Genomic DNA, 19937 nt, shown 5'->3' with positions numbered 1-19937 from the left:
TAGAGATGAAAGGAAGATTAAAGACAGGTCTGTAGTTAGCAGTGCAGTTCTGGTCCAGTGATGGCTTTTTAAGTAAAGGGGTTATGATGGCATGTTTAAATGAGGAGGGAAAGATACCTGAAGAAATAGAGAGGTTAAATATTTGTCAGGTGAGTGGTGACCACCGGTGAGAGAGAGTGCAGGAGGTGTGAAGGAATGGGGTCACAGTTGCAGGTTGTAGGTCGAGAAGAAGTGAGGAGCTGGGTAACTTCTTTTGTAACAGGCTCAAAGATGGCTAGTGAGCTTGAAGTGCGGCAGGGAAGGGGATCCAGGCACTGAGGAGATTAAGCTGAGATGTCCTGATTGATGTGGTTGATTTTTTTCTAGGAAATAAGTGGCCAGATCCTCACTGCTGAGGTTGGTGGTGGGGGCCTGTGCATTAGGTTTCAGGAGGGAGTTTAAGGTTTCAAAAAGTCGTTTTGGATTGTTGGACAGTGAAGTGATGAGGGTGGTGAAATAGGATTGTTTGGCCAGATGAAGGGCAGAGTTATAGGTTTTGAGAATGAATTTATAGTGGATGAAGTCCTCTGCTAAAATAGATTTTCTCCACTGACGCTCAACACACCTAGAGCAACGCTGAAGAAAACGTGTTTGCATTGTGTGCCATGGCTGCCGTTGTCTGTGTCGGGTCTTTCTGCGTGTAGAAGGTGCTGCTTCATCTAGGGCGCTCTTCACTGTATTATTGTAGTGTGACAATGCCAAGTCTGGACAGAAGAGGGAGGAGATGGGGGCTGAAGATGTGTGGAGATTGTCCATAAGCTGCTGGGTATTAATGGTACCTGTATTCCTATAAGTGAGGTAAGTAGGGGTGTCCCGGGTGAGGAGACAGTTCTTGACAGAGAAGGAAAGAAGGTTGTGGTCCGAGAGCGGGAGAGGGGAGTTAGTAAAGTCATGCAGCGAGGATAGACGGGAGAAAACCAGGTCCAGAGTATTCCCGTCTTCATGTGTAGGAGAGTTAGTAACCTATGAGAGGCAGATTGGGAGAGGAGATCATTGATGGGGATGTTAAAGTCTCCCATGATGAGGGTGGGGATGTCACAGGATAGAAAGTGAGGAAGCCAGGTGGCAAAGTGATCCAAGAACTGGCGGGAGGAGCCTGGAGGGCGATACACAACCGCCACTCACAGGGAGAACGTTTGAAGAGTCTGACAGTGTGGACTTCAAAGGAAGGAAACATAAGTGAGGGAACCGGCGTGGGGGGTGACCTGGAAAGCACATTGTGGTGAAAGGAGCAAACCAACACCTCCACCCTGTCTATTCTCAGGTCTGGCCGTATGTGAAAATTTCAGCCCACCAAATGAGAGTGCAGCAGCTGCGGTGGTGTCTGAATGCTGGGTCCAGATTTATGTAATAGCCAGAAGGTGAAGGGAATTGCTGAGGAAAAAATCATGAATGTAAGTTAGTTTGTTACACACAGACCGTGCGTTCCAGAGAGCACAATGAAAGCAATTGGAGAGGGCAGGCACTGAATGTTACTAAGATTAGCTGGGTTTCTATATGCAGCTGGAGGAGAGTATATGCTAGTGCCGGGAGGCCTAGGGTTGGGGGAGATGTCACCAGCGACTAGGAGAAGGAGAAAAAAGAGAAAGAGCAGGTGGTGCAATGATTTGTATGAACGTTTTGAGTGCTGTATGGAGGTAGTGGATGTTATACATGAGAGAGGGGAGATGGGAGGGGTGGATATGGAGAGAGTGCATAGAATGTGTTAAAGGGCGGGCGAGATGTGAGAAAGCAGAAGTTAAAACAAGTAAGAGGCTGATTGCAATGACTAATGCAATACAACTGACCAAGAAGCAGCATGTTTGTATGAATATCTTATGCACCTTACCTGTCTCCTGCCCTGTCCAACTGCCATTGTATAACTGCTTATTAAAAGCACTTTAAGTTATTGCACTTAATCTGTTGCACGCGTGACCCAGCACGCGTGCTATCCTGAGCCAGAGCTGAATATATATGAATTGAAATGTCTGCTAACATGCAGCACCTAATCTAATACTCTACCTATATATACTCACCCTATAACTAACACATCAGACATTAGGTCACATACATACTCATATATAAACACAGGGTACAGCAATATGTGCAGAAAGAGGGAAGAGGCGCATGACCGTCCTGGTCTCCCTCTTACACATTTCCTCCCCCCGTGATATTAATATCTCACTCCTCTGCTACGTGTTATCTCTTCTGAAATCTGCATTGTATCTCCATGTTACTTGCAATGCTCTGCAGCTAATCACTGGTATATACACTGCTCAAAAAAATAAAGGGAACACTTAAACAACAGAATATAACTCCAAGTAAATCAAACTTCTGTGAAATCAAACTGTCCACTTAGGAAGCAACACTGATTGACAATCAATTCCACATGCTGTTATGCAAATGGAATAGACAATAGATGGAAATTATTGGCAATTATCAAGACACCCTCAATAAAGGAGTGGTTCTGCAGGTGGGGACCACAGACCACATCTCAGTACCAATGCTTTCTGACTGATGTTTTGGTCACTTTTGAACGTGTAAGCCTGCTGCCGTTTCACTCGGGTGCGCCAGTTACGTTCCCTTCACCAGCCTTTGTTGCGCCTTCACCCAGGCTGCATTGTACAGAGCGTCCTGCTCTGCAGCTTAGCAAACAAACCACTGACTCACCCAAACCTTTGCTGAAGGTTTTTTAATGGATTCTGTGGCCATGAGCCACTTGTAAGACTCGGCAGGAGGGAGTGGACCGCCCCACTACCACCTGCAGATCACTCCCAAAATAAAAGCCCATGCTGGGTTTTCTTAAATCCAACTTGGTCAAATAGTTTGACCAAGTCCAAACTTTCCTTTTATTTTGCTCTGCAGCCACAGGTGTTTCTGTGACTCCAGTGCACTCCAGCGGGTTCAATGTGCCTCTATGAGCATCCTGGGGGATACATACCGTCCCCCGCATATAATTCCCCTCACTGCCTCACGACTGTAATACAGAGATAAAAGCCTGTGATCCCAATGTATTACCTGTGACAATACGGCTTTTTTTCTCAGTTATTCCAGACGATTAGATTTGTTAAATCAAGAGAAATGGCATTTATAGAAGGGCCGGATGATTTTCTCACAGTGAATGTCATTGTAGGTTAAAATAATTGAAAAAGAATGTAGAACTTGTGGAGACCGGTTGGACTTGATGGACCTGAGTCTTATTTAAACCTATATAACTATGTATTCATGGGGTTAATCGCAAAGGTCAGAGTTTAAGCCCCGATCACTGCAGTTACAGGTAGATGCTGGATATTGGGAAGGGATTAAATACTTTATAGGAAAAAGTATATTTTATTAGAACAGATGTTTTTCGGTCATCCCATCTGAAAATAACTATAAAGTGAAGACCCCGATGGGCTCATACTGGGACCCCCTCACATAGACTCCTCGGGTGCTATTATTTTCAACAATAAAGAGGTTAAATAGCCGGAGGTTTACTTATTTCTAGTTCTCAGAAGGAAAAAAACTCCTCAGACGACCCCCCATGGGGAATCGGCATGTGTCCCTTATTCATTATCCTGTGACTATGACATAAATCTGTGTTGGGAGTCCTCCTATAATCCATGTGGTGACGGCTCGGAGGACCTGCTTCTCCCGCTGCTCAGTGACTGGGCTTCTGTGCACTGCTGATCACCATTATTGGCATCCCTTCATTTATTTCATGGCCTGTACAATATCTTCAGAAATAATGAAAGTTACAGTATATCCTTAGGACTTTTTTAATTGGTGGTCCAAAGTAATACAACAATAGAACATTGTTTAACCTCCTTGTGGCAATTTCAAAGAAGAAACCGAATAAACAGCATGTGCAGCAATAAAGGCCCCCCTAAACCCCTAATTAATACTTGGCAGAAAAACAAGAACATCCTCCAGCGGTAGCCAGAAATATAAAAAGCAAAGTTTATTGATCACATTAGAAACTGTAGTAGCAAGTCACCAAAAGAGATCCATAGATATTCTATTCTATTTTCTGCTGTTTGTCTCCACGTCCGAGACTGGATGAAGACTGCTAATCAACGTTGGGTGAGCTGACTATTCCTTTACCCCATTCCTCTCTGTTCTTCAAGTAATTAATACTTGGTTGCCCACCCTTTGGCATTGCTGACAGCCTCCACACGTTTCTTGTAGCCATCTATAAGCTTGTTGCCCTTCTCAGCTGGGATTTTCTCCCACTTTTCCTTTGCAGTTTGTTCGAGCTCTTGAATGTTTGCAGGTTCTTTTTCCCAACGGCAGATTTCAGCTCACCCCAAAGATTTTCAGTGGGATTGAGGTCTGGACTCGTTGCTGGCCATTATAAAACAGTCCATGTTTTTTCTTTCTCAACCATTCCTGTGTACTTTTGGATGTGTGCTTTGGGTCATTGTCTTGGTGGAGGACCCATGATCTTTGACTCCAACTACATTTTCTTTCACTGGGTAGGACATGTCGCTCTAAAACCTCTTGATAATTCTCTGATTTCATGATTCCTGTGATATGGTCAAGGCCTCCAGTACCAGATGCTGCAATGCAACCCCACAGCGTTGTGGATACTCCACCATGCTTAAGTGTTGGTAAGGTTTTCTTTCCTTATATAACCTTCATTGCGCCGTCTGTAAACAAACTGTTGCTTTACATTGCCAAAAAGCTCTATTTTTGTTTCATCTGTCCACAGAACATTTTCCCAGAAGGATTGAGGCTTGTCAAGGTACTCTTTGGCAAAGATCAGTCGTTCCTTTTTATGTCTTTTATTCAGCAATGGTTTCTTCCTTGGCCTTCGGACATAAAGCTCTGCTTGGTTTAGTGTGCGGTGTATGGTACTTGTTGAAACCATGACCCCAGACTATTCCAGGTTGGCCTTCAGGTCTTTGGATGTTTGACGTGATGTTTTTTTTCCACTATTTCCACCAATCTTCGAAGACCTCTTTTGCCAATTTTCCTCTTTCCAGGGAGGTTCTTGACGGTTCCATGCTTGGCAAACTTATTAATGACATTGCGCACTGTTGAAACTGGGATACCAAGGTTTTTGGAGATGGCCTTCTACTCTTTGGAAGTCTTGTGTTTGCTAATAGCAGTTCTGATGTCCTCAAGCAGCTCCTTTGTCTAATCCATTGTGACAAAGGAACGGGGCCTACCATGTGGCTTTTTAAAACACTGAAGTCATCATTCATTGGCTAATTCTTGTCACATGGGCACTGACAATCACAGGAGAATCTCTTTTGTGATTTACCACAGGCGAGTCAAAATGTGTTTCCATACTAAATTAAGGTAAAGGTGGAAATACCAGTGACACAGAAAGCTTTCGATTTTTCTATTTTTCCCTCCCATTGTTTTTTGTTTTAAATTATCATTTGCTCTTTTGTATTTAACATGAGTCTCTATACAAAAAAACTGTTTCACTTTATTCATTTTTTTCAGGAGATATTCCACATTATGTACTTAAAGCGCACCTGTCAGCAGGATTGTGCTTAGTAAGCTACATAGACTGTCAGGTAGGCGCCATTACACTGATTAAAATGATACCTTTTTTGATGAAATCCGTCCTGTGGTTCTTGTGTAATCTTTACTTTCAGTTTGGAGATAATGATATGCCCGTGCTCCAGGGCGACCTGTGGGGGGCGCTCTATCTGGTGCTCTGATTGCATATTCACCTGTATGCACTTATGGCAGCTCACTGTGCCTTCACTGACCTGCCTCCTATTTTACCTAGCCACGCACTACTAGATGCATTATGTAAAATAGGAGGCAGGTCAGTGAACGATCAGTGAGCTGTCATAAGAGCATACAGATGAATATGTCAGCAGAAACCCAGATAGAGCGCCCCCCATAGGCTGCCCCGGAAAACGAGCATATCATTATCTCCAAACTGAAAGTAAAGATTACATAAGAACCACAAGACGGATATTATCAACCAAGGTATCCGCTGTCTAGCACTCTGAAAATGGTGGAGGCCCACAAAGCAGGAGAAGGCTATGAGCTAAGTGTTTTCAAGTTGCCCTTTCCTCGGTTCAAAATGTAATAAAGAAATGGCAGTTAACAGAAACAGTGGAGGTCAAGATAAGGTCTGGAAGACCAAGCTAATTCTCAGTAGGATTGCTAGAGAGGCAAATCAGAACCCCCTCCTGACTGCAAAAAACCTTCAGAAAGATTTAGCAGACTCTGGAGTTGTGGTACATTATTGTACTCTTCAGAGACACCTGCACAAATATGGCCTTCATGGAAGAGTCATCAGAAGAAAACCTCTCCTGCGACCTCACCATGAAATTCAGCGTCAGAAGTATGCAAAAGTACATCTAAGAAGGTCTGATGCATTTTGGAAAATATATATAATTTATTATTTATTGTTTTCCCTAAAATACAAAGGAAATGTCATCTTTAACTTTAGGCCGTTTAGAGATTATTTCATCTTCAACTTAACTGTTCACAATAACAGTAATTTTGACCATTGGTGCCCAAACTTTTACATGTCACTGTATTCTGTCACTATGTGTTTCCTACAGATGGACTCATGGAAAGAAATCCACCAGAGAGATGTCCCCGTCCTCTGTATCCCCAGGACTGTCCAGAGGAGAATCACAACATCCCAGAGAGTCATCAGGTAGACGGTGCTGAGCCCTGTACCGGATCTGTATATGGGGGGACTTTTCTGATCGAGGTCATAGATGTCGTATATTTTGGTGGTTTCTTGTATTGTGCTGATTGTTACATCTGATATATCAGGAGGAAGATCCGACTAAGAATAAAGTGAAGGACGAGACAGAAGAAGAAGCGATGACGAGGAGGGATCAGCCGTGTGTGAGTGACGGGAAGGAGGAGATTCCTGTAGATGTTTCCACAGGTATGTAATAATGACCGGCGTGTGATGATGATGATGACTGGCATGTTACTATGATGATTGGCATGTGACTATGATTAGCGGCGTGTGATGATGATGACTGGCGTATGACGATGATGATTGGCATGTGACTATGATTAGCGGCGTGTGATGATGATGACTGGCGTATGACGATGATGATTGGCATGTGACTATGATTAGCGGCATGTGATGATGATGATTGGCATGTGACTATGATTAGCGGCGCCTGACGATGACCGGTGTGTGATATTGTATGAAGTCTCCGGTGCAGTGAAGCTTTATCCGCTGTCCACATCACAGCAGAAGCGTCCGGTGATGGCGCGGCTGCTCCTGTACAGAGTCCGGTTGCGCACCGATGAATAACTGGGCCGCCTTCACACCTCTTCTTAATGATTTAATAAGCACATTTTTAATTTTCCTAATTGTGTTTTTTAATAAAAAATATGCAAATTTATTAAGAAAAATTGAAATATCACATGGTCATAAGTATTCAGACCCTTTGCTCAGTGTTGAGTAGAAGCCCCTTTTGAGCTAATACAGCCATGAGTCTTCTTGGGAATGATGCAACAAGTTTTTCACACCTGGATTTGGGGATCCTCTTCCATTCTTCCTTGCAGATCCTCTCCAGTTCCATCAGGTTGGATGGTGAACGTTGGTGGACAGCCATTTTCAGGTCTCTCCAGAAATGCTCAATTGGGTTTAGGTCAGGGCTCTGGTTGGGCCAGTCAAGAATGGTCACAGAGTTGTTCTGAAGCCACTCCTTTGTCATTTTAGCTGTGTGCTTAGGGTCGTTGTCTTGTTGGAAGATGAACCTTCGGCCAAGTCTGAGGTCCAGAGCACTCTGGAAGAGGTTTTCATCCAGGATATCTCTGTACTTGGCTGCATTCATGTTTCCTTCAATTGCAACTAGTCATCCTGTCCCTGCAGCTGAAAAATACCCACATAGCATGATGCTGCCACCACCATGTTTCACTGTAGGGATTGTATTTGGCAGGTCATGAGCAGTGCCAGGTTTTCTCCACACATACCGCTTAGAATTATCACCAAAAAGTTCTATCTTCGTCTCATCAGACCAGAGAATCTTATTTCTCATAGTCTGTGAGTCCTTCATGTGTTTTTGAGCAAACTCTATGCGGGCTTTCATATGTCTTGCATTGAGGAGAGGCTTCCATCTGGCCACTCTGCCATAAAGGCCCGACTGGTGGAGAGCTCCAGTGATCGTTGACTTTGTGGAGCTTTCTCCAATCTCCCTACTTCATCTCTGGAGCTGAGCCACAGTGATCTTGGGGTTCTTCTTTACCTCTCTCACCAAGGCTCTTCTCCCACGATTGCTCAGTTTGGCTGGACGGCCAGGTCTAGGAAGACTTCTGGTGGTCACAAACTTCTTCCATTTAAGGATTATGAAGGCCACTGTGCTCTTAGGAACCTTCAGTGATGCAGAAATTCTTTTGTAATCTTGGCCAGATCTGTGCCTTGCCACAATTCTGTCTCTGAGCTCCTTGGGCAGTTCCTTTGAGCTCATGATTCTCATTTGGTCTGACATGCACTGTGAGCGGTGAGGTCTTATATAGACAGGTGTGTGCCTTTCCAAATCAAGTCCTATAAGTTTAATTAAACACAGCTGGACTCCAATGAAGGAGTAGAACCATCTCAAGGAGGATCACAAGGAAATGGACAGCATGTGACTTAAATATGAGTGTCTGAGCAAAGGGTCTGAATACTTATGACCATGTGATATTTCAGTTTTTCTTTTTTAATAAATTTGCAAAATTGTCTGCATTTCTGCTTTTTTTCAGTCAAGATTGGGTGCAGACTGTACTTTAATGAGAAAAATAAATGAACTTTTTAGAATTTACCGAATAGCTGCAATGAAACAGAGTGAAAAATTTAAAGGGGTCTGAATACTTCCCGTACCCACTGTAAGTGTTCAGCGTACAGCACAGGATAAATATGCTCCAAAATGTTCTGTACCCCAAAATGCCACCAAGAGCTTCTACTCAACCCACAAAAAAAACAAGTCCCCACTCAGGTTCATCATCTGTAAACAGTAATATAGGGGGTGTCCATATTACTGGTAGCACAAAAGCTCTGGAAAAGTGACGTGGCTCCCACTTAAAGAAATCCAGTGACATCCGCGCTCCCAAATCCAAATGCCCCCTCCTGAGCCCCACCGTGTGCAGTTAGCATCCACATGTTTGGCATTACTGTAGCGGGGAGAGACAATTTATTTCTCCAGAAAGCACTAGCTGGGAATCATGTACTGGGCGCTACAACGTAAGGGCACTACAATGTACCGGACACTACAATGTACTGGCCACTATAAGGGAATATTTGCATTTTCACTTCGCAACATCCATTACTGCTCGTTTCTGGAAAGCACCCATGGAGTCAAATTCATCACTACACCTGTAGATACATTTCCATAGGGGTGTAGTTTGCAAACTGGTGTCACTTGAGGGGGGATTCTGCTCTTCTGCCATTTAGGGGCTTTGTATATGGAGTCTGCAAACTGTTCTACTAAAGTTTGTTCTCCAAGAGTAAAATATTGCTCCTTCCCTCCCGAGTCTCGCCATGTGGCTAAGCAGTACAGTACAGCCACATATGGGGTATTGCCCCGTTCAGCAGAAATTGTATAACAAATTATGTGGTCATTTTTACCCATTTTCCCTTGTGAAAATGTAAAATCTGGGGCTAAAATAATATTATAGTGGTAAAAATGTAATTTTTTTTTTCTTCACTGTTCAATTGTATAACATTTTGTGAATCACAATTACCTTGTATTCATTGGGAAAATGCGCGGTGGATGCTGGGTGTGAAGCGCGGGGAAACCCCACCCACAGCCCGGCGTCCACCGCGGGGATCGCATCACCGAGTCACGCCTCACTTGACGTGACATCAGAGGAAGCAAGAGCCGGCTGCAGCCGGGGGTCGCGTGATGCCGGTGAGTGGCCAGCGATAGCGCCGCTCACAGGCAATAAAGACAAAGCTAGGTAATTAGAAAAAATCTTCTCTCAACGGGTTAATTACATTGGGGGAATTTTTAATAGTAGTGGACATCTTCTTTAATTACGTGGACACTTTTCTATACTAAGGGCAAGATATGAAGCTTGAGAGAGTGAAATGGCACTGGAGGTACATTAAGGGAACCTGTCATCAGTAATTACCACTTAAAGAACTATTTGCTGTCTAATCTCTGCCACCCCTGACTTGTGCCAATGTCACCAGTTTATAAGTGTCATTCACTTTACCCGTCATTGTGTTAATGTTATGGCATGTAGTTGTCCTCCAAATTACCGGTACTTTCACTGACGAGGGTCTTCATTGTGAGATCCAGAAAATACCTTTAGAAATCTCTTTTGTGTTGAAGAAAAAACTCACATCTAATTTATCTTTCCTCCTTATAGGAAATCCTTGTGAGAATAACGGTTCATCACTAAATTGTAAAAAAGAAGATATCTGGGAGCACTCTAATGGAGAAAACCTCATCACCCTTCCTGCACCTCCTGGACTTCACAACACTTCACTTTCTTATAATCCTCCTAATCATGAGGAATCATCTCCTGAACAATCTCACATTGATACCACAATTCCAGGTGACACAGTGGATACAAGACTTCAGTGTGACAAGAAATTTACAAAAAGTTCAGATTTTTTAACACACAGAAAACACACAGGTAAAAAGCCATACTCCTGTTCAGAATGTGGGAAATGCTTTACATATAAATCACAATTTGTTATACATGAGAGAATTCACACAGGAGAAAAGCCATTTTCATGTTCTGAATGTGGGAAGTCATTTAAACTTAAAGGGGATCTTATTACACATCAGAGAATTCATACAGGAGAGAAGCCATTTTCATGTTCGGAATGTGGGAAATGTTGTAGAAGTAAATCAGACCTTGTTAGACATCAAAGAATTCACACAGGGGAAAAACCTTTTTCATGTTTGCAATGTGGAAGGTGCTTTACACATAAATCACAGCTTGTTACACATCAGAGAATTCACACAGGAGAAAAGCCGTATTCATGTTCAGAATGTGGGAAGTTGTTCACGAATAACTGGAGTCTTATTAACCATCAGAGAATTCATACAGGAGAGAAGCCATATTCATGTTCAGAATGTGGGAAGTCCTTTACAGAGAAAAGGAGTCTTATTCCACATCAGCGAATTCACACAGGAGAGAAGCCATATTCGTGTTCAGAATGTGGGAAATGCTTTACAAATAAAGGTGATCTTATTACACATCAGAGAATTCACACAGGAGAAAAAACATTTTTGTGTTCACTATGTGGGAAGACCTTCACAGCTAAAGGGCATCTTAGTAGACATCAGAGCATTCATACTGGAAAGTCGCCATATTCATGTTCAGAATGTGTGAAGTGTTTTAGTTATAAATCAGATCTTGTTAAACATCACAGAATTCACACCGGAGAAAAGCCGTATTCATGTCGAGAATGTGGGAAATGCTTTACAGAGAAATCAACACTTGTGACACACGAGAAAATCCACACAGGAGAGCAGCCGTATTCATGTTCAGAATGTGGGAAATCTTTTATATGTAAATCAAATCTTTCTACTCATAAGAGAATTCATACAGGAGAAAAGCCATTTTCTTGTTCGGAATGTGGGAAATGTTTTAAAAGTAAATCAGAGCTGGTTTTACATCAAAGAAATCACACCGGGGAGAAACCGTTTTCATGTTTACAATGTGGAAAATGCTTTACAGGTAAATCACAACTTCATAAACATCAGAGAACTCACACAGGAGAGAAGCCGTATTCATGTTCAGAATGCGGGAAATCTTTTATACATAAATATCAACTTGTAAAACATGAGAGAAGTCATACAGGAAAGAAACTGTAATTATGTTCACTGTGTTTTATAAAGTTTAATAAGCATTGTTCAGCATAAATGAGTACACCCCCTTTGATGAGTAAGATTTTTATTTAATAGCTCACTGAGCACAAGATCAGTTTCTAAAATTTTGCCAACACTAAGTTTCATAGCACATTTTTTTTGTAATCAAAACATGAAAGTAAGGGTAATAATATAACTCTCATTAGAAAATCTTCAGTTTTACTCAAATTAGTTGATGCAAAAATGAGTACACCCCACATCAAAAGCTACTACATCTATTATTTTGTATGGCCTCCATAATTTTAAAGGACGGCACCAAGTTTTCTAGGCCTGGAATGAACAAGTTAGTGACAATACTACATCTATCTTTTTTCTCTCTTTCGATAACGAGCTCTTAGAGCCTGGATGCTGGATGGAGCGATGACAACTTGTCTCTTCAGAATTCCCCATAGGTGTTTGGTTGGGTTCAGATCGGGAGACACTTGGCCACAGAATCACTGTCACCCTGTTCTTCAGAAATGTAACAGTGACCTACCAAGGGAACAGAGTGATGGCAGCATCTTTTCTTTCACTACAGAGCAGAACATCTGTGAATTCAAGATACCATCAATGAAATGTAGCTCCTCATGCAGCCGCACATAAGGACACGGCCACCACCAGGTCTCACTGTAGACACCATGCATTCTCATTGTATTCCTCACCTCTTCAATGTTATACAGTTTTGAAGCCATCAGTTCCAAAAAAAACCTTTATCTTGGTCTGATCACTCCAGAGTATAAAGTCCCAGGAGTCTTCATATGTTTCCGCATGTGTCCTGGCAGATTGTAGGGCAGCTTTTTTGTGTATGGGATTTAGGAGAGGCTTTCTATGTAGACAACACCCATGTCTGCCATTCCTCTATAGAAAACATTGTCTGCTTTCAGCTCATCTCTCAGTGCTTGGATGAAAAATCACAGTTGGGAAGGAATGGACGGGACAAAGAAAGTTACTGATAATCCGGCACTTGTTTTCCGGTGTGAATAAAACCAAAAACTTTTATTGAACAAATCAAATTAAAATCATAGAAACATTAAAAAACAGATAGGAGCAAAACATCTCTGCGTTTCTACCTGGTATTTGTGTTCAGTTCTTCTTCATGACATAATAAATAACCAGTAACCGGCTTCTTATACACATCATAGGGTCTAATGCTCAGCGGAGACCACCAGCCCCAAATGGACGTGTGCAAGTATGTCTACATTACCCCTATGGATAATCATATGTCCACAACAAAAAGCATCCGTGCAATACAAGAATGAAGTGTCTGCATCTATAATGTGTATATTATGTATAATTACTATAAAAGAGGAAAAAACACAATTCAGTAAATGGATAGAAGATCTGAAGGAAGATTCATATCACTGGGGAATCTGGAGTCCAATTCCAGAATCCACAAGGCTTCTCTGGGGTGTACTTTTTATACCAATCTCCCCCCTTAGCTGGTCTGGTGACATATTCAATACCCACAACTGTAAAGTGATTAATCCCTATTGTGTTGTATGAGATGTTGTGATGCTGCAGATGTATTACGTGTTGTGGGGCCAAGAACGTCCCTAACGTGTCCCCCAATGCGGTGACGTAAGGGTCTGACCGTGCACCCCACATATTGCAGTAGACAAGCTTCACATTGTATGGTGTCAATGACGTGTGGAGCTACAACTAATGAGATGTCGGATATTATAGGGTTTATTATGGTTAGTAGATGCAGACATTTTTGCTTTGTGCACAGACTTGCACAAACCACATTTATTTCTCCCACATTCAATGAAACCTTTGGTGTTTGTCCTCCACGTGTCAGTTGTCTTTCTTGTTGCTGGATCCTTGTCAGTGTATAACATAGGTAAATGTTTTCTGGTAATATTCACTATATTATAGGAATCTTCTCTGCAGCCAGTATTGAATGTATCTCTAGACTGATGGATGTTTCCTTCTTTGTGCGTTTTCGGTAATGTATGAAATATTGGACATTTTGGGTGATTTTCCTTTAATCATTCTATTTGTTTGGCATTAAGTACAGCCGATACCAAACCCTCCTCCAAAAGACAATGTAAGGGGGTATTGTATGAATTAGTAGGATCTCCATCTAGAGTGCGGCATATATTAGTATCGTCATCCATGTTCATAACCTCCGGCTCATACAACCCACTATCCAGAGCTGTAATCGAGCCCCCTTTATCTGCAGCTCTAATGACTTTATTAGGGCTGTGCTCAGGGCCGTATCTGGCATTCATGCTGCCCTAGGCACTTTAAGTGATCACGCCCCCTACTGGTAATTCATACTAAAAGTGCTCATACCCTTTAGGCCCCCTTCACACGTAAGGGAGACACACACGTACACCCATTATAATCTATGGGCTGCGCACATGGTCACACGGACCAGACATGTACGTTTTTTGCCGGCAGCCCGGATGTCAGTACGTCCTGCACACAGATGACATAAAGTGTGACATCCGCACACACGTCTGTGTGACACGTGCCGGAAGAGAGTGCAGAATAGAAATGACAGATATTTAGGTGTTAGATGTGCAAAGATCGAGATAGATGATAGATATCCGTGAGATATATAATTAGTGCCCTGTATGTGGAGTTTACTGTACTTGTGTTTAGCTAATAAATTAAAAAGAGATGTGGAGTCCTCCCTATTTTTGATAACCAGTAAAGGTAAAGCAGACAGCTGTGAGCGGATATTATCAGGGTGGGAAGGTCCTCGGTTATTGGGCCCTTCCCAGCCTAAAAATACCAGCCCTCAGCCGCCTCAGAAATGGCGCACCAATTCAGGTGCTTTGCACGGCTCTTCACGATTGCCCTGGTGCGGTGGCAATCGGGGTAATGGTGGTTAGGGTTGATGACCGCTGTGATTTGTCATAAAACACAGCTGTCTTCAAGCCCTCAGGATAGTAATGGAGAGGGAAAGGAAAGAGATCCCGGCACTCACCTGTAGTCAATCAATCATTTATTTCACATCAGCAAATCTGCAAAACGCTTCAGCTCCTCCAGAGCTTTTGTCAATTGTGGCCAATCTGTTGGAATAATGCATATTAATCTGTATGTGTATTGCAACAACTACTATGCTGTTTCATATGTTGTGCATATTGTGAGGTTGTTAACAAAGTTGTGTTTAAAAAAAAAAAAAAAAAACTCACACAGACAGGATGCCCCCTCCTTCTCTTCCTGTATTGTTGTTATATGTTTTGATCTCCTCATGCTGCTGTAACACCAGACTCCATGCTGTGCCTATGCTGGATATGAATAAACCTACATTCTGTGTTCTAAACTCTGGATGTCACGCGGATTAATCCTCTGCTAACAGGTTATGGGCCCAGATGTCCCAGAGTCAAAGATCCCCAGAACACAGAGGAAAGAAAAGAAAGAAAGACAGCAAACTGAGAATAAGCAAAGATGGCCACCAGCAGCAGCAGCTCCATGAAATTTACAGTGCCAAGTCTCACTAACCAGAATTATCAATCCTGGAAATTCAAAGTGAAAATGCTGCTGATAAGAGAAGGTACGTGAAAATACACACAGGAGCCTAAACCTGACCCAGTGCCACAGCAGTGGACAGACATGGATCAGAAAGCACAAAGTACCATATCACTCAGTATAGATGATGACCAGATTGTGCATGTGTGTAAATGTAATACTGCAAAGGAAATGGAGCAGTTGCAAAAGGTACATGAGAGGATAAATTTAAGCAATAAGCTCTATCTCACGAGAAAGCTGTACCAGTCTAAGCTACAGAAAGGCCAGGATATGCAGGATTACATAAGAAGTGTTCTGGAAGTTGTAGAACGCCTGAGAGGCATTGGGGAAGATCTAAAGGACTTTCATGTGGCCGCATTACTGCTTAGTGGCCTTCCAGAGAGCTATGATACGCTTGTAACCGCACTAGATGCGCGTCCAGATGATGCTCTTACACTGGAGTATGTCAGGGGGAAGCTCATAGAGGAATATAAGCGAAAGGCAGAAGGTGTAGACAGTAGGACATGCAACACAGAATCTGCTTTACAGACACAAAACCTAACTGATAACAGGAAGCACATAAAAGAAACACGTGAATGTTTTGTTTGCAAGAAATCAGGACATTTGAAAGCTGACTGCAGAGTCTGGAAAGCTAGAATGAATCAGCTGAAAAAGCAAAGCAGTCATCAAAGGGTTAAAAGTGCTGTATCTGGAGAAAATGATTCTGTGAATACTGAAACTGCATTTACTGTCAGTGCAAATACATCAAAGCATGCATGGTGTATAGACTCTGGAGCAACTAGTCACATGACTAATAACAGAGACTTCTTTTCTAAGCTTGACCAAAGTAAATCAGAGAAAGTGATTATGGCTAATGGTCAGTACATGACTTCAGAAGGCATAGGAGATGGTTATATTGATTGTCAAATCTCACCAAAACAAAGCAGGAAGATCCCAGTAAAGGATGTGCTGTATGTGCCTAGTCTTGAAAGTAATCTACTATCTGTGAAGAAACTCACAAAACAAGGAAATGAAGTTACATTTAAGCATGATAGCTGCATCATCTCAAAGGAAGGTCACACACTAGCAGAGGGAAACATCACAGATGAACTTTATCAGCTGAAATGCAAAGAGTGTGTGTATACAGCGCAACAAGAAGAGCATAAAAACTGTATTCATGTGTGGCATAGGCGTCTGGCACACAGAGACCCAGAAGCAATAAGAAAGTTAGTCCAAAAGCAACTAGCTGAGGATATTACAATTGATCTATGTAACCAGACAATGAAGTGTACTAGCTGCATCAAAGGGAAAATGTCTTGGAAAGCTTTTCCTAAGAGAATTAGTACAACAACAGCACAGCCACTAGATTTAATACACATAGATGTCTGTGGTCCAATGAGCACTCTGACCCCAGGGAAGAAGAGATATTTTCTCACATTTATTGATGATAATTCAAGATATACAGTTGTCCACCTGCTTCACAGAAAGAAGGAAGTTCCAGAGAAACTTGAAATATACCTAGCTGAAGTATATAATAAATTTGGAAGAATGCCAAAGATTCTACGTGCAGATAATGGGACTGAATATACAAGTAATGAGACACAGAGCATTTTAAAAAAAAATGGAATCCTATTTCAGACCACTGTACCGTACAACCCAGAGCAAAATGGTGTCGCGGAAAGAAGGAACCGAACACTATGTGAAAGTGGAAGAAGCATGTTATTTGATGCAAATCTGCCCACAGCATATTGGGGTGAAGCAATCATGACAGCTTGCTATCTTCAGAACAGACTACCAGGTAAAGCTACAGAGAAAACTCCATTTGAGCAATGGAATAGCAGAAAGCCAAAACTACATCACATAAGAATATTCGGAAGTAAAGCATTTGTACATGTTCCCAAAGAAAAGCGAACTAAGTGGGAATCTCACGCTAAGGAAGGTATCCTGGTAGGCTACAGCGAAACCCAGAAAGGTTATAGGGTTCTACACCCAGAAACAAACAAGGTTACAATAAGTAGAGATGTAGTGATTGATGAGAACTTTGTATCACCCAAGTTTTGTGACATCACGCCAGTAGTCCAGCTGAAGTCACAATTACAAGACAGCAACAAGGAGGATGTAGAGGTCTGGCTGGATTCTTCAACTAATGAAGGAACAACAGAACAATCAGGTGAATCTGAAATCAGGAGATCGTCAAGATCAAACAAAGGTATACCAGCTAAACGTCTATCCTACATTGTCAAGACACTACCTGAATCAGAGCCGCAGTCATGGGATGAAATGCAAGCACTACCTGTCCATGAAAGAACAAAGTGGATCGATGCCACTAATGAGGAAATCAAATGCTTCATCAACTCCAAACTTGGAAACGCACCAAGCTACCGCAGGGCAAAAAGGCAATCAAGTGCAAGTGGATCTTCAAAACCAAATATGACTCTGAAGGTAAAGTCCACAGATTCAAAGCAAGGTTGGTCGCAAAAGGATATTCTCAAAAGTATGGCGAAGATTACGATGCTACATTTGCTCCAGTCGCTAAACAGACCACGTTCAGAGCTTTGTTAGCTGTAGCTGCTGTACAAAAGAAGTATGTCAGACATTTGGATATAAAAACTGCCTTTCTAAATGGTGACATTGAGGAGGACTTATACATGACTCAACCTGAAGGTTATGTAAAAGGAGGTGAAGAGAATCTTGTTTGCAAACTACAAAAATCTCTCTATGGTCTTAAGCAATCAGCAAGAGCATGGAACACCAAGATGAATAAAGTCTTGTTGGAAGAAGGATTTAAAAGAGGTCAAGCAGATCCGTGCTTATACACAAAATATACAGATGGAAAGTGGATGTATATTCTCTTATATGTGGACGACGTGATTGTTGTTCATCAAGACGACGCAGAAATTGGAAAAATGACTGAAATTCTGAATCAGCACTTTGAAACAAAAGACCTTGGAAGTGTGACATATTATCTAGGAATCCAAATCCAGAGAGAGGAAGATGGAAGTTTTCTTCTAAACCAAAGTGCAAAAATTAATTTGATTCTGAATCAGTTTAAAATGTCAGAGGCCAAAGGTATATCAACCCCAATGGAACCATCCTACCTGAAGCTGGAAGGAGAAGATGACCTGTTCCCTAACAATGAGAAATATCGTCAGGCAGTGGGGGCACTTCTATACATATCAACTATGACTCGACCGGATATCACAACAACAGTTGGAATCCTTTGCAGATATGTGGAAAAACCGCGCCAAAGAGACTGGAATGCTGTTAAGAGACTTCTCCGATATTTGAAAGAAACGCAAGATGTAAATTTAAAACTATCTGCAGCAGGAGATCTAGAACTTACCGGCTATGTAGATGCGGATTGGGCAGGTGATTCGCGTGATCGTAAATCCACAAGTGGATACTTGTTTAAAGTTGGAGAAAGTTCAATCTCCTGGTCTAGTAGGAAACAAGTGTCTGTTGCCTTGTCATCTACAGAAGCGGAGTATGTGTCCGCAGCCTATGCAAGCCAGGAGGTTGTTTGGCTAAGACAATTGATGGACGATCTTGGCAAACCGACAACTCAGCCGACGGTGATTTATGAGGACAACCAAGGATGCATTAAACTTGCATGCAGTGAAAAGATCAGTGCTAGAACCAAGCACATGGACGTCAGACATCATCATCTACGTGATTTGATAGATCGTGGCATAATTCAGTTTGTCTATTGTGAAACTGATAAGATGGTAGCTGACATTATGACAAAGCCATTGCCACGAGCTAGGTTCCAAGAATTGAGAACCACAATGGGACTAAGAGGATAAGTAGTTGTTGAGTGGGGGTGTTGGAATAATACATATTAATCTGTATGTGTATTGCAACAACTACTGTGCTGTTTCATATGTTGTGCATATTGTGAGGTTGTTAACAAAGTTGTGTTTAAAAAAAAAAAAAACTCACACAGACAGGATGCCCCCTCCTTCTCTTCCTGTATTGTTGTTATATGTTTTGATCTCCTCATGCTGCTGTAACACCAGACTCCATGCTGTGCCTATGCTGGATATGAATAAACCTACATTCTGTGTTCTAAACTCTGGATGTCACGCGGATTAATCCTCTGCTAACACAATCACATAGAAATACAACATTTATATAGAAAAAAAACAAGGAAATGACATCACAATGAAATAAAAAATGAAGAAAACTACAAACATTCATATAATCATATTAGTCTCATTATATAAAATATACACTACTCAAAAAAATAAAGGGAACACTTACACAACAGAATATAACTCCAAGTAAATCAAACTTCTGTGAAATCAAACTGTCCACTTAGGAAGCAGCACTGATTGACAATCAATTTCACATGCTGTTGTGCAAATGGAATAGACAATAGATGGAAATTATTGGCAATTATCAAGATACACTCAATAAAGGAGTGGTTCTGCAGGTGGGGACCACAGACCACATCTCAGTACCAATGCTTTCTGGCTGATGTTTTGGTCACTTTTGAATGTTGGTTGGGCTTTTACACTCATGGTAGCATGAGACTGACTCTACAACCCACAGAAGTTGCTCAGGTAGTGCAGCTCATCCAGGATGGCACATCAATGCAAGCTGTGGCAAGAAGGTTTGCTGTGTCTGTCAGCGTAGTGTCCAGAGGCTGGAGGCGCTACCAGGAGACAGGTCAGTACACCAGGAGATGTGGGG

The 19937-nt window shown here is 42.0% G+C and overlaps 1 protein-coding gene across 1 annotated transcript in view; it reads left to right on the top strand.

The window, feature by feature from the left end:
• The window catches only part of LOC141149736 (uncharacterized), a 111318-nt gene that overhangs the window by 36671 nt on the left and 54710 nt on the right, over nt 1-19937 (top strand). The window contains exons 12-14 of the mRNA XM_073636919.1: nt 6534-6631; nt 6754-6871; nt 10294-11741. Of these exons, the coding sequence (XP_073493020.1) occupies nt 6534-6631; nt 6754-6871; nt 10294-11741 (1664 nt within the window). The remainder of the gene's footprint in view (nt 1-6533; nt 6632-6753; nt 6872-10293; nt 11742-19937) is intronic.

The sequence above is a fragment of the Phyllobates terribilis genome, unplaced genomic scaffold (assembly GCF_046119375.1).
Source record: "Phyllobates terribilis strain yellow unplaced genomic scaffold, ASM4611937v1 Scaffold_1__5_contigs__length_1240528914, whole genome shotgun sequence".
Lineage (NCBI taxonomy): Eukaryota > Metazoa > Chordata > Amphibia > Anura > Dendrobatidae > Phyllobates > Phyllobates terribilis.
Note: the sequence above shows the minus strand (reverse complement) of the source record. Positions and strands in the feature narration are given on the sequence as shown.